At 42.7% G+C, this 15,771-nt stretch overlaps 1 protein-coding gene across 5 annotated transcripts in view; it reads left to right on the top strand.

Annotated features, from left to right (window-relative positions):
* The window catches only part of LOC139228607 (inactive tyrosine-protein kinase PEAK1), a 138,319-nt gene that overhangs the window by 92,940 nt on the left and 29,608 nt on the right, over nt 1-15,771 (top strand). For all 5 annotated transcript variants that reach the window (XM_070859785.1, XM_070859787.1, XM_070859786.1 and 2 more), the window contains one exon: nt 5,924-6,084. In XM_070859785.1, coding sequence (XP_070715886.1) covers nt 5,943-6,084 — 142 coding nt within the window. In that variant the 5' untranslated portion in view covers nt 5,924-5,942. The remainder of the gene's footprint in view (nt 1-5,923; nt 6,085-15,771) is intronic.

Below are 15,771 nucleotides of genomic sequence, written 5' to 3'. Positions count from 1 at the left end.
ATATATTCCAGTGAAAAAGAAGGGCGGTAAGAGAAGGGATAACCAGCTGTGGATAACCAAGGAAATAAAGGAGAGTATCAAATTAAAATCTAATGCGTATAAGGTGGCCAAGGTTATTGGGAAACTAGAAGATTGGGAAAATTTTAAATGACAGCAAAGAATGACTAAGAAAGCAATAAAGAAAGGAAAGATAGATTATGAAAGTAAACTTGCGCAAAACATAAAAACAGACAGTAAAAGCTTTTACCGATATATAAAACGGAAAAGAGTGACTAAAGTGAATGTTGGTCCCTTTTAAGATGAGAAGGGGGATTTAATAATGGGAAATGTGGAAATGGCTGAGACCTTAAACAATTATTTTGCTTCGGTCTTCACATTGGAAGACACAAAAACCATGCCAAAAGTTGCTGGTCACGGGAATGTGGGAAGGGAGGACCTTGAGACAATCACTATCACTAGGGGGGTAGTGCTGGACAGGCTAATGGGACTCAAGGTAGACAAGTCCCCTGGTCCTGATGAAATGCATCCCAGGGTATTAAAAGAGATGGCGGAAGTTATAGCAGATGCATTCGTTATAATCTACCAAAATTCTCTGGACTCTGGGGAGGTACCATCGGATTGGAAAGCAGCTAATGTAACGCCTCTGTTTTAAAAAGGAGGCAGACAAAAGGCAGGTAACTATAGGCCGGTTTGTTTAACATCTGTAGTGGGGAAAATGCTTGAAGCTATCATTATGGAAGAAATAGCGGGACATCTAGATAGGAATAGTGCAATCAAGCAGACGCAACATGGATTCATGAAGAGGAAATCATGTTTAACTAATTTACTGGAATTCTTTGAGGATATAACTAGCACGGTGGATAAAGATGTACCGATGGATGTGGTGTATTTAGATTTCCAAAAGGCATTCGATAAGGTGCCACACAAAAGGTTACTGCAGAAGATAAAGGTACGTGGAGTCAGAGGAAATGTATTAGCATGGATAGAGAATTGGCTGGCTAACAGAAAGCAGAGAGTCGGGATAAATGGGTCCTTTTCGGGTTGGAAATCGGTGGTTAGTGGTGGGCCACAGGGATCGGTGCTGGGACCACAACTGTTTACAATATACATAGATGACCTGGAAGAGGGGACAGAGTGTAGTGTAACAAAATTTGCAGATGACACAAAGATTAGTGGGAAAGTGGGTTATGTCGAGGACACAGAGAGGCTGCAAAGAGATTTAGATAGGTTAAGCGAATGGGCTAAGGTTTGGCAGATGGAATACAATGTCGGAAAATGTGAGGTCATCCACCTTGGGGAAAAAAAACAGTAAAAGGGAATATTATTTCAATGGGGAGAAATTACAACATGCTGCGGTGCAGAGGGACCCTGGGGGTCCTTGTGCATGAATCCCAAAAAGTTAGTTTGCAGGTGCAGCAGGTAATAAGGAAGGCGAATGGAATGTTGGCCTTCATTGCGAGAGTGATGGAGTACAAAAGCAGGGAGGTCCTGCTACAACTGTACCGGGTATTGGTGAGGCTGCACCTGGAGTACTGCGTGCAATTTTGGTCACCTTACTTAAGGAAGGATATACTAGCCTTGGAGGGGTACAGAGACGATTCACTAGGCTGATTCCGGAGATGAGGGGGTTACCTTATGATGATAGATTGAGTAGACTGGGTCTTTACCCGTTGGAGTTCAGAAGGATGAGAGGTGATCTTATAGAAACATTTAAAATAATGAAAGGGATAGACAAGATAGAGGCAGAGAGGTTGTTTCCACTGGTCGGGGAGACTAGAACTAGGAGGCACAGCCTCAAAATACGGGGGAGCCAATTTAAAACCAAGTTGAGAAGGAATTTCTTCTTCCAGAGGGTTGTGAATCTGTGGAATTCTCTGCCCAAGGAAGCAGTTGAAGCTAGCTCATTGAATGTATTCAAATTACAGATAGATAGATTTTTAACCAATAAGGGAATTAAGGGTTATGGGGAGCGGGCGGGTAAGTGGAGCTGAGTCCACGGCCAGATCAGCCATGATCTTTTTGAATGGCGGAGCAGGCTCGAGGGGCTAGATGGCCGACTCCTGTTCCTAATTCTTATGTTCTTATGTTCTATCTTGCTTCTGGCTCAGAGCACGTTCCCACCTCGGGACCGTCCTCTCCCGTATCCGTCCAAGCAGCGTTTCGGCCGTCATCCCCTCTCCCCCCCCAATGAAGCATCACCTGAGGAGCTCCTCGGCCAGGCGGCTTGGAGTCAGGAGGGGAAGGGGCAGGGGTAGAGGTGGGGAGGAGAAGCGGGTGTTGCGGGCGCCGGGGGGGGGGGCGGTGGCGGAAGGGTTGGTTTTTACAGAAATACTGATGATTTCAGACAAATGTTCAGTTCAAATGTTTTTTATTTAACAAAATCTTGTTGCGTATTTAAGGAAGGATATACTTGCATTGGAGGCTGTTCGGAGAAGGTTCACTCGGTTGATTCTGGAGATGAGGGGTTGACATATGAGGATAGGTTGAGTAGGTTGGGCCTATACACATTGGAGTTCAGAAGAATGAGAGGTGATCTTATTGAAACTTATAAGATAATGAGGGGGCTCGACAAGGTGGATGCAGAGAGGATATTTCCACTCATAGGGGAAACTAAAACTAGGGGACATAGTCTCAGAATAAGGGGTCGCTCATTTAAAACTGAGATGAGGAGAAATTTCTTCTCTTAGAGGGTTGTAAATCTGTGGCATTCTCTGCCCCAGAGAGCTGTGGAGGCTGGGTCATTGAATATATTTAAGGCGGAGATAGATAGATTTTTGAGTGATAAGGGAATAAAGAGTTATGGGAAGTGGGCAGGGAAGTGAAGCTGAGTCCATGGTCAGATCAGCCATGATCTTATTGAATGGTGGAGCAGGCTCGAGGGGCCGAATGGCCTACTCCTGCTCCTATTTCTTATGTTCTTACTTCAGCAGCCTACTCTCTGGTTCCTTTAAGTCCTGGCTAATTGAAAATTACAGGAAGATAGCAAGGGATACATTTAATTGCAGTAGAAGAGCGAGAGAAACTGAAATGGGGTATCCTGAAGAAGAGGAGCGTGAGTGGCCGAGTTGTTTCAGAGGTAAACCCCCAAAGAGTTTGAGGATTATTGGCTGGAATTTTTGGGGATCCAGGCGGGTGCGATTGGAGGCAGGTTGGATGGGATATTTGAAATAAGTTGGAGTGGGTCGGGAACCTGCTGTCATCCTGCCCCCACACGTCTTTCCCTCAGGGGTGTTTGCCAGTGCAAGAGCAACCCAAACGGCAGAGGCGGATGAGGTCATTTTGCTCATTATGAGGTACTTCTCCGGCCCTTAAGAGTCTTTTTAATCTACCATTCAAAGTTCCATGAATGAGCGTGGGAAACATGTTTGTGAACCTGAGGCGGAAGGTGAGTGGCCATTGATCCAGCTCATTAGTGCACAGCATGAAAAGTACAATAAAAACTCCCACCTGACATCTGGTCACTTTTCTAAAGCAGATGCTGTTGCTGAGTGTTGTCAGCACAGATTTAGCTTTCTAGAGGTTGTAAGTTTTTTCAGCAAAGTCGGGATCCATTGCCACTTAATTGGTCGAACCTATCCCGTTATTGACAGATTGCTCCTGTCATATCTACTTTGGTCTGCTGGGGAAGTCTCTTCTGCCCATCAGAAGGAAAGAGGACCTCCCTACATGCTTTCATTCCCTCCACAAGCTTATGGAGGGAGTCATCTGAGAAACTGGGTGCAGCCCTCTTTCTCTGTGCAGCTATGTCTGGCAGTATTTGGAACACTCCAATGGTGCAGTGTAGTGGCTCCACTATCCTAGATGAACCTTCAAATGCAACGTGGCCATGGCTCCTTTAAATATCCCGGCTGTAAACGTGTCATCGATGATGTCATCCGACTCGCACCATTTAATAGGGCCGGGTAACATGCAGGGCAGCCTTAATAGGCACCATTAACGGAAAGTCAATCTCAGCAACGGGATGGAATGAAAAACGGGGTCGCGACCTGCCATGGTGGCCGCCCGCACCTGACCTGCCCAGGTCCAGAAAATTCCAGCCATTTAATCGGAGAGTTTTGTTCAAGTTTATTGTCAAGATTGATAGTTGGCTTGAGCAAAGGCATATGGGTGGAATGACATATGGGCTGCAGTCCGGTGACCGTACCATCATTTCTTAGGTGGTTGCCCCTATGCTTCTCCCCATGATGTACATGATCTCAAATTACTTGTAATTAACTATTTTTTAGATTTCAAATAGGAAAAGGTGCTTCTTGCCAATAAACACTTTCTATTCCCTTTATGCTGTCCTTGTCTCTGGTCCCTTTCGATTCAGAGTTAGGAAATCTTTCCCCTGACCACAGTGCAGATGAATGATCTTCTCAGAATAGCTCTATATAAGAAGCCAATGTATATAATCTATATAACAGTCTATATAACAAGCTGAAGTAGTTCTCTTCACAAGGACACTAATTTACATCAATTATAAGCAGTGGCGTAGCTAGAAATGGAAATTTTGGTAGGCCCCAACTTATGGTGGTCGGGTCGTGGGCAAAAGTCTGACGTCACAGTATTTTGCTTTAAAGAGGGCCACCCCTCCCCCAGTGCTAGCAGCTAGAATGAGTCACTGAGGTGGCAGCGCTGAAACGTCAACCATTCAATCCATGGCACTGCAGGGCTGGCATCAGAATTCAAAGGGCTGCTTTTAATGGGCACACTTATATCTTGTACCGCTTCAAAAGTGTAATGCTGTATTTGAAACACTTTAAAAACAACCTTAACTGAAGGAGCAAACATTTCCTCCCCAAAAATTAATAAGAATTTCAGAAATATAAAAAAATGTCTATTAAAACATGGTACTGTAACCATTGCATGAAAATAATTAAAGCCTGTTTCCATTTAAAAACGCCATTGCCCAATTCCATTTATCAGCTCTATCCCTTGATCCCATTCCAAATGGACACTGAAAGAAAAAAACGAGCAAATCCTGTGCAAATCCAACGGAGCTGCAGCCCAGTAGACAATGAACTCCAGGCCTGTCTCCCAATTCTTTGTCCCCTATCCTGGTTGTGAAAATGCCTTCAGTGCACAGCAGCACCAAAGCTTCTGCCACAATACAATATCCAATACTATAAGAACTCTTGAATATTAAAACCACAGAGTGAAATTGGTCAAAGTCACTATCAGAAATAGAAATATGTGGAGATGCAAATCAAGTTTGAGGCCTGTCGTTGTTTTATCACCAGAGGAAGCTTGCTTCCTGTCTGACATGACCGTACCTAACCTGGATGTGTTTCACATTGTCACTGACAGTGAAGGGCAAATACACTGCATGCATACCCCAGGTTGCTGTTCACGTTGTAATGAACATAAATGCAAAAAAGGATAGTCTGTTTAAGTTGTACTTTTAGTAATATGCAAATACAGCCTGTTAAGGTCCCAAAGAGATAGTCCGCTTGAAGAGTGGGCCTGTAAGCCCAGTGAGTGAAATAAGCTTCCCAAAATGAACAGTGAGAATATTTGTAAATGTAGAAACCTCTTAGCACCTCAAGCAGTCTTCTACTGTCATTCGATTCAAACTGGAAGCTCAGTTACTTTTGTGGTGTGGTGGTTTAACAGTCAAAAATCACATATCCGCTGCACAAGAAGAGTTGGTTGTGCTGTATAGTTATGTATCTATTTATATGTGCATAGTTGCGAAAAGCCAAGGACAAAACCTAAGGAGAAACACTTCAATTGCTCATTTTGTATGACTGGCTTGTTTTTGCATTATACCAGGGATAGCAAACTCCCCTGGTTACTGGTGGCCACACATATCATTAACGATTCATCGGTGCAAACCTGTTGCATCGCACAAGGCAGCTTGCATCAGAACTTCCTGACTCAAGAAAGTCTGGTCAGTTTTAACAAGAGGAAAAAAAAACACTACTGCCTTTTTGTCACACAGGGAAAGGTTTGCAGCCAAGATGAGTGGAAGTGTCTCTGATGTGAACTCGAGCAGTACCTGCTCACCTGAGCAGATCTCAACTTCAAATGACTCTGAAATATTCAACTCAGAAGAATCCATCGGTAGCGTAGACCCAGACAGCAGGACCTATGTCAATCTGGGTAAGTTTTATTTGATTCAAAAATAGAAGTCTCCTACAGTGCAATCTATATTTTTAGCATGGGTTGTATAATTAGATGTTAACGAGGAAAGGATATAGGTGAATAAAAGGCTGCTGTGTCATTTTCAATTTAATAAACTTCTGTTCTTTAATTGCTCCTTACCTTAGTAGCAGCATTTGTTAACATTTAATATGAGTATAGATTAGCAGCTAACAAACTGAAATAAACAGTATTTCATTATTAATTTTTCAATACCTGCTCCCAGTTGCATTAACAAACAGCCAAGTAGTGTGCAACTAATCAGAAATAATTAATTTCAGCAGCTCAATTAACAGAAAATAAATAACTGACTGTCCGTACAGTAAGTCCATTCTCCAATGGTGTATATTGGAGACTGTGCAGAGATCCTACTCTATAAGGACCACTGGTACTTTATGAACTAAACTAGTGTTGAAATGTAGGTTTCTTCAGATTGGCGATAATCATGCAAAGCTTGAGATATAATCTGAATGCATATAATAGTGTTTCTCAGACCACTTCCTCACTCACTGTGAACGAATATATTTGCTGTTGCACCAGATAAATTGTTGCGTACTCCTAATGAGCTACTTGTTAATTAGAACTCCGTTTTAATTCATGTTAACTCAGGTGTGCTGGTTGAAATCAAATCAACTTTATGATTCAATAATCTGTCACTTTAGCAAGTGGCTGCTTGATGCATGTGCAGATTCCATCTCAATAAATGAGGACACTTTTGGAGAAAATCTTGCTACTTAAAACAAGTGGTTGTCAGCAAAGGCTGGAGAAATGTAATCTCTTTGTAATAAGTCACACCAGATAACTAATTTCATAGAATCATAAAATCATAGAAATTAACAGCATGGAAAGGGGCCATTTTAGACCATCGTGTCCATGCCGGCCGACCAAGAGCTATCTGGCCTAATCCCACTTTCCAGAACTTGGTCCATAGCCCCTGTAGGTTACGGCATATAAAGTGCACATCAAAGTATTTTTTAAATGTGGTGAGGGTTTCTGCCTCTACCACCCTTCAGGCAGTGAGTTCCACACCTCCACCACCCTCTGGGTGAAAACATTTCTCCTCAAATCCCCTCTAAACCTCTTATCAATTACTTTAAATCTATGCCTCCTGGTTGTTGACCCCTCCACCTTCCAGGCCCCTCATAATTTTATACACCTCAATAAGGTCTCCTTTCAGCCTCCTCTGTTCCAAAGAAAACAGACCCAGCATCCCCAATCTTTCCTCATTGCCAAAATTTTCCAGTCCAGGCAACATTCTTGTAAATCTCCTCTCCACCCTTTCAAGTGCAATCACATCTTTCCTGTAATGTGGTGACCAGAACTGCACACAGTACTCCAGCTGCGACCAAACCAGTGTTTTATACAGTTCAAGCATAATGTCCCTGCTCTTGGAATTCCATGCCTCAACTAATAAAGGCAAGTATTCCATATGCCGTCTTAATCATCTTATCTACCTCGCCTGCTACCTTCAGGGATCTGTGGACCTGCACTCCAAAGTCCCTTTGTTCCTCTATACTTTTCAGTGTCGTACTATTTAATGTGTATTCCCTTGCCTTGTTAGACCTCCTCAAATGTATTACCTCATACTTATCTGGATAGAATTCCATTTGCCACTGTTCTGCCCACCTGACCAGTACATTGATATCTTCCTGCAGTCCACAGCATTCTTCTTCATTATCAATCACACAGCCTATTTTAGTGTAATCTGCAAACTTCTTAATCATACCCCCAACATTCAAGTCTAAGTCATTGATATACCACAGAAAACAAGGGATCCAGCACTGAGCCCTGCTGAACCCCACTGGATACAGCCTTCCAGTCACAAAAACATCCATCAACCATTACCCTTTGCTTCCTGCCTCTGAGCCAATTTTGGATCTAACTTGCCACTTTGCCTTGGATCCCATGCGCTTTTACTTTCGTGATCATTCTGCCATATGGGACCTTATCAAAACCTTTGCTAAAAAAATTCATATACACTACATCATACACACTACCCTCATCGACCCTCCTGGCTACCTCCACAAAAAGTTCAATCAAGTTAGTCAGACATGACCTTCCCTTAACAAATCCATACTGACTGTCCTTGATTAATCTATGTCTTTCCAAATTTAAACAAATGAAAACTGAAAATGCTGGAAATACTGAGCAAGTCAGGCAGCATCTGTGGAGAGAGAAACAGAGTTAATGTTTCAGGTCGATGACCTTTCATTAGAGCAGTTCTGTCAGAGATGCCGTCTTGCAGATCACACATTAAACCGAGGTCCCGTCTCTCGGGTGGTGCAAAAGATCCCTTTGCACTATTCGAAGAACACCAGTGGAGTTCTTCCTAGTGCCCTGGCCAATATTTATCCCTCAACCAACATCACTAAAAGAGATTATATGGTCATTTATCGCATTGTTGTTTGAGGGACCTTTCTGTGTGCAAATTGGTGGGTGTTTCCTACATTACAACAGTGACTGCACTTCAAAAGTACTTAATTGGATGTAAAGTGCTTTGAGATATCATGAGGTTGTGAAAGGAGTTATATAAATGCAAGTTCTTTTTACATTGTCACTTACTGAAATTTATCTTGATACAGAGAAGCTTGTAATGGCCTTGACTCAGTGGCAGCATTCTGTTTTCTCTGCTTCCAATAGACAGTGCTATGTAGCTCAGATGATTGAACGCAGATCTTCTCTACGCAGACCAGTAGACTCCGGGTTCAAATCCTGGCAGAGTTCACTCAACTTTTCACCCTCATGGGATGCACATTTTAGTGGAGGAGAGCAGGAAGCTGTACAGATCAGTAGTGCTCACCACACTGTCACAGCTACTGTGTTGTGCCATTCCTGGTTGTTGGCAACAGAAATGGGGATCGATACTGCCTCATCTTCCAACACCTCATCCACCCAATACTTGCTAAGCCCATACCTTTATGCAGTTCTGGGACAGGAATCATGCCCCTCTTCTTCAAGTTTCCCAAAAAGGTGCATTTTAGAGGAACTTCTAGATTAGGCACTTACTTTTCTGTAAGGGAGAAGATGAAACATATCCTGATTCAGTAAGGCTAAGGCAGATGGCATACATTGTGCAAGACAGTCGTGTACTGACGGTTGAAAGCAGCCATAAATGTCTGAGATAAAGTGAAAAAATATCTCAAGTGGACACATGGATGATGCTATGCAATTACACGATGTATCAGATGGCAACATGTACAGCAATCTATTGCTTAAATTGCAAGCTATTTCTTCACATTTCCTGCTTTGTGCAATATCGTGTAGAGTTGCAACCAGTAAGAGTTCAGAATGCAATAAACATACAAAATAAAGGCAATCCTAACCCTAACCCTAATCTTAACCCTAACCCTAACAACATGATAAACAGGCTGAAAACATGTAAACAAAATATAGAAATTGTTAGATTAATTGCAACCTGAAAAAAATGTAAAAGGAATAAAAGCGGGAAATTGTGTAAAGGAAAAATCTGAGTAGGTGCCATTAAAAATAAAGCTTGATGAAAGAGGTAGGTAATAAGGGGGAAAGTGAGATGAAGGCATGGAGAGGATTAGGGCGTGAATTCCAGAGCTTAGGCCCCAGACATCTGAAGACACGGCCGCCAATAGTGGGGCAAAGGAAGTGGGAGGTGCACAAGAAATCAGCCTCAAAATGTTTCCAGAGTAACTAGGGAAGGGCCTTACCACTATCATCTACATCACAAAAGCAAATCTAAAAGTAACAACCGGAATTAAGCTTTTTTTAGAGAGGAAATGTGCGCAGATGTAAGATGATCAATAGCATAGCTATTAATAAGTAGTTACTTTCAGATACCTGCTCAGTTACCTTCTTCCTTAAGCACACCGACATTCACGAGTGACTGTCATCAACTGTGATACTTCCATTTCAGGATGTGGAGGAAATACAATATGATCCTCTCTCTTATAAACTCACATTGCATCCAAACCCTTTAAATGGTTGCATGAGTATGACAAAGTCTCGTTGGAGCAGTGAAGTAGACCCTTTCCTTTCACCTTGCTTTAGAATGAAGATCCAACTATTGGGAATTAAAGTCAGTTTTCTCTGCTTGGCACAAGTATTTTATGTAAAATGAGTTTGGGCAATCTCAACCTAGTTCCTAGCAGATGTGAACCCACAGCATAAAACTATGGCACCTCATTCAGGAAGGTCACTCATGGGAAATGGAAATGTCACACTGAGAAAGCTTTAAGTGTTCTTCTGACCTTTGGGTGAGGACATGCTTTTGGGACAAAGTGGACAGAGCTTTACTCTGTAGCTGACTGTACCACCTTAAATATTCACTCCCTCCAGCAGTGGCGCACCGTGGCTGCAGTGTGTACCATCTACAAGATGCACTGCAGCAATTCACCAAGGCTTCTTCGACAGCACCTCCCAAACCTACGACCACTACCACCTAGAAAGACAAGGGCAGCAGATGCATGGGAACACCACCACCTCCAAGTTCCCCTCCAAGTCACACACAATCCTGACTTGGCAATAAATCGCCATTCCTTCATCGTTGCTGGGTCAAAATCTTGAAACTCCCTCCCTAACAGCACTATGGGAGTACCTTCACCACACGGACTGCAGTGGTTCATGAAGGCAGCTCACCACCACCATCTCAGGGGCAACTAGGGATAGGCAATAAATGCTGGCCTTTCCAGTGCTGCCCACATCCCATGAACGAATTTTTAAAAAACATTGGGCTGACACTACTTGATACAAACACTGAGTCCCTGAATGCCAGTGTTCCAGTCCTTGGCCTTAACCCCCACTGCCTTAATGTTCACAAAACAACAGTGTGGATAGAGGCTTGCCACTTTGAATCTAAAAAGGGGAAGAATGGCAAGAACTCATAAAATCCATTTCAGTAGGGAAATCTCTCACCCAATTTTACTCAATATTTTACTAAAATAGTAAATTATTAATGACAAGACTTATTATTACAATTGAATGTTGATATTCACATTATAATCCACTGTACTTGACGTGGAAAGTTTTAAATTAAAAAATATTAAATTGTTTTGTATTTTCAAGTCGAAGTCAGTCAGCTTTCTTTGATCAGATAATACTGCACCATTTTATGCTCCATCCTGTGGCATTGGCAGTTTACAGAGATATTATCTATTTCAAAGAATTGAAGTGACTATCACTCAAGTATATTTTGAAACATAGCTAGTAAAAGAAATTTCAAAAAGTAGATTTTCTAGCTAATTTGCAATTGCCATGGTATAAGCCTATCAGTAATGCCCTTTATGAAGGTAATGTGAGTCAAAGGTTCTCATTTAAAGATATGAGCCTAAAATATAATGGTTTTGTGAATGCTTGGTTTTGGTCAGATGGGTGTCTGGCACCACCAGAAACCCATCATCAAGAAGCTAGAAACCAATCTACTAAGAAATTCACACAAATAGAGCCCCAATATGGGGTGCGCACCATCTCCATTGGGATACCCCCATTTATCCGAACCCAGGGAGCTTAAGAGTGAGTAAAGCCAAGACTTAGCGACTCCCAAGTTTGTGCCGAGGTACCACTGGAATTGATCAGGCAGACTTGTTGAAAGACTCAATCTTCAGTCTTGCTCTTCAAATCAGTGTGCCTTCAATTTCCCTGTGCGGATTATAGGGTAGAATTTCCAGTGGATGGAAGGGCAGAACTGAAACACAAACCCTACAGGAAGAAAATCACAATTTGGACAGAACCCAGATCCACTAGGTTTCTGGTCTTGCAACTTACACTGGACATTGTGATTTGGAGGGATGGGTGTTTTTTCATAGGACCACCCCTGTTATGTCAGAAGCCAGATTTGGGACCATTTCTGGGGTAACGATTCCTAATGAAGAGACGACGGACGGCAGGGCCAAAACTTACAAATATTTATTCTTATCTCCTTTTTGGTCTTTTTCATCCCTCAGGTGCCCCCTTCCAAAGCAGCATGGTGCCACCTTCTTGATAGGGCGACGGCTCCATTGCATATGCGTGCACTTGCCCAGAATATGTAAATGACCCCAGCTCCATGATTTAGATCAGGGTCAATGGCGGGACATAGCAGCAGGGAAAGGTCCTGCTTCACCACACTTACATAGGATTACACAGGATATACGGCACAGAAACATCCATTCGGCCCAACCAATCCATGCCGGCGTTTATGCGCCACTCGAGCCTCCTCCATTCTTTCCTCATCTAAATTTATCAGCATAACCCTCTATTCCCTTCTCCCTCATATGCTTGTCTAGCCACCTCTTAAAGGCATCTATACTATTTGCTTCAACTACTCCCTGAGGTAGTGAATTCGACATTCTCTTTGGGTAAAGAAGTTTCTTCTGAATTCCCTATGTAGGATAAAATTCCCTATGTAGGTAGGATACAGAAAAAAAAGGAGGCTTATGACTGATACTGCAGAATCTCTGGAGGAGTATAGAAAGTGCAGGGTGAAATTAAAAAGGATGTTAGGAAAGTAAAGAGCGAGCATGAAAGATTCTTGGCAAGTAAAATCAAGGAAAACCCAAAATGTTTTATAAATAGATTAAGAGCAAGAGGATAATTAAAGAAAGTGTAGGGCCTATGAGAGACAATGAGGGTAATCTGTGTGTGGAGGCGGGAGGTGTGGGTATGGTTCTTAATGAATATTTTGCGTCTGTTTTCACAAAGGAGAGGGACGATGCAAACACTGCTATCGGGGAGGAAGAGTGTGAAATAATAGATGAAATAAACATAGTGAGAGAGGAGGTATTAAGGGGTTCAGTAGCTTTGAAAGTGGATAATTCCTCAGGCCCGGATGAAATGTATCTCAGGCTGTTAAGCAAAGCAAAAGAGGAAATAGCAGAGGCTTTGACCATCATTTTCCAATCCTCTCTGGCTTCAGGTGTAGTGCCATAGGACTGGAGGACTGCTAATGTGGTACCTTTGTTTAAGAAGGGAGAAAGAGATAGACCAAGTAATTACAGGCCAGTCAGCCTAACCTCGGTGGTGGGAAAATTATTGGAACAAATTCTGAATGACAGGATATACCTTCATTTAGAAAGACATGGGTTAATCAAGGACAGTCAGCACAGATTTGTTAAGAGAAGATCGTGTCTGACTAATGATTTTATTTTTTGAGGAGGTAACAAGGAGGATCGACGAGAGTAGTGTGTTTGATATAGTGTATATGGATTTCAGCAAAGCATTTGATAAGGTTCCACATGGCAAACTGGTCACGAAAGTAAAAGCCCATGGAATCCAGGGCTAAGTGGCAAGTTGGATCCAAAATTGGCTCAAAGGCAGGAAGCAAAGGGTAATGGTTGATGGGTACTTTTGTGACTGGAAGGCTGTTTCCAGTAGGGTTCTGCAGAGCTCAGTACTAGGTACCTTGCTTTCTGAGGTATACATCAATGATCTAGACTTGAATATAGGGGGTATGATTAAGAAGTTTGCAGATGATACTAAAATCAGCTGTGTGGTTGATAATGAAGAAAAAAGCTTCAGACTGCAGGAAGATATCAATCAACTGGTCAGGTGGGCAGAACAGTGGCAAATTGAATTTAATCTGGAGAAGTGTAAGGTAATGCATTTGGGGAGGGCTAACAAGGAAAGGGAATACACACTAAATGGTAGGACACTGAGAAGTGTAAAGGAACAAAGAGACCTTGGAGTGCATGTCCACAGATCCTTGAAGGTAGCAGGCCAGGTAGATAAGGTGGTTAAGAAGGCATACGGAATTCTTGCCTTTATTAGACGAGGCAGAGAATACAAGAGCAGGAGGGTTATGCTTGAACTGTATAAAACACTAGTTAGGCCACAACTAGAGTACTGCGTGCAGCTCTGGTCACAGCATTACAGGAAGGACGTGATTGCACTGGAGAGGGTACAGAGGAGATTTACGAGGATGTTGACGGGAGTGGAGAATCGTCGCTGTGAGGACAGATTGGATAGGCTGGGTTTGTTTCCTTGCAACAGAGGAGGCTGAGGGGAGAACGCATTGAGGTGTAAAAAATGATGAGGGGCCTAGATATAGTGGATAGAAAGGGCCTATTTCCCTTAGCAGAGGGGTCAACAACAAGGGGGCATAAATTTTACGTAATTGGTAGAAGGTTTAGAGGGGATTTGAGGGGAAATTTCTTCACCCAGAAGGTTGTGAGGGTCTGGAACTCACTGCCTGAAAGGATGGTAGAGGCAGAAACTCTCACCACATTTAAAAAGTACTTGGATGTGCACTTGAAGTGCCGTAACCTGCAGGGCTTCGGACCTAGAACTGGAAAGTGGGATTAGGCTGGATAGCCTCTTGTTGGCCAGCATGGACACGATGGGCCAAAATGGCCTCTTTCCGTGCTGTAATTTTCTGTGATTAACATAAGAACATAAGAAATAGGAACAGGAGTAGGCCATACGGCCCCTCAAGCCTGCTCCGCCATTCAATAAGATCATGGCTGATCTCATCATGGACTCAGCTCCACTTCCCTGCCTGCTCCCCATAACCCCATATTCCCTTATCGTTTAAGAAACTGTCTATTTCTGTCTTAAATTTATTCAATGTCCCAGCTTCCACAGCTCTCTGAGACAGCGAATTCCACAGATTTACAACCCTCTGAGAGAAGAAATTTCTCCTCATCTCTGTTTTAAATGGGGGCCCCTTATTCTAAGATTATGTCCTCTAGTTCTAGTCTTCCACATCAGTGGAAACATTCTTTCTGCATCCACCTTGTCAAGCCTCCTCTTAATCTTATACGTTTCGATAAGATCACCTCTCATTCTTCTGAACTCCAATGAGTAGAGGCCCAACCTACTCAACCTTTTCTCATAAGTCAACCCCTCATCCCCGGAATCAACCTAGTGAACCTTTTCTGAATTGCCTCCAAAGCAAGTATATCCTTTTATAAATATGGCAACCAAAACTGCACGCAGTATTCCAGGTGTGGCCTCACCAAAACCTTGTATAGCTGTAGCAAGAATTCCCTGCTTTTATACTCCATCCCCTTTGCAATAAATTCTATGATTCTATTGGATTTCTTGGTGACTATCTTATATTGATGGCCTCTAGTTATGATCTTCCCCACAAGTGGAAACATTCTCTCTGTATCCACTCTATCAAAACCTTTCATAATTTTAAAGACCTTTATTAGGTCACCCCTCAGCCTTCTTATTTCAAGAGAAATGAGACCCAGCCTGTTCATCCTTTCCTGATATGTATACCCTCGCATTTTTGGTATCATTCTTGTAAATATTCTCTGCACCCTCTCCAGTGCCTCTATATCCTTCTACATCCGCTCCCTTAGAAGTGTACGCCAAAATTTTAGGCTCATATAGAAACACAGAAATTTACAGCGCAGAAGGAGGCCATTTTGGCCCATCATGTCCACGCCAGCCGACAAAGAGCCGCACGGCCCTCGGTCAGCAGCCCTGATGGTTAAATCTTTAAATGAGAATCTTTTAACCTCACGTGGCCTTCCAAAATGGCATTACTGATTGCATTCTGCTGTCACAGACATACATGATTGGCAGCCAGCCGCATATGGTTCCATAATTATGAGGGAATGAGATCACTTTATTGATGGAAACGCTAGAAACAGGAGGAAAAGTGAGCTGGTCCAACTGGTAGGATTGTTGAAGAATTCTATAAATTGCATTCAAGTGCGTAACTTAAACATACACATCCGCATAATAGCAATAAGG

This window comes from Pristiophorus japonicus, chromosome 18 (assembly GCF_044704955.1).
Source record: "Pristiophorus japonicus isolate sPriJap1 chromosome 18, sPriJap1.hap1, whole genome shotgun sequence".
NCBI lineage: Eukaryota > Metazoa > Chordata > Chondrichthyes > Pristiophoridae > Pristiophorus > Pristiophorus japonicus.
This window is presented reverse-complemented; position numbering and strand designations above follow the sequence as displayed.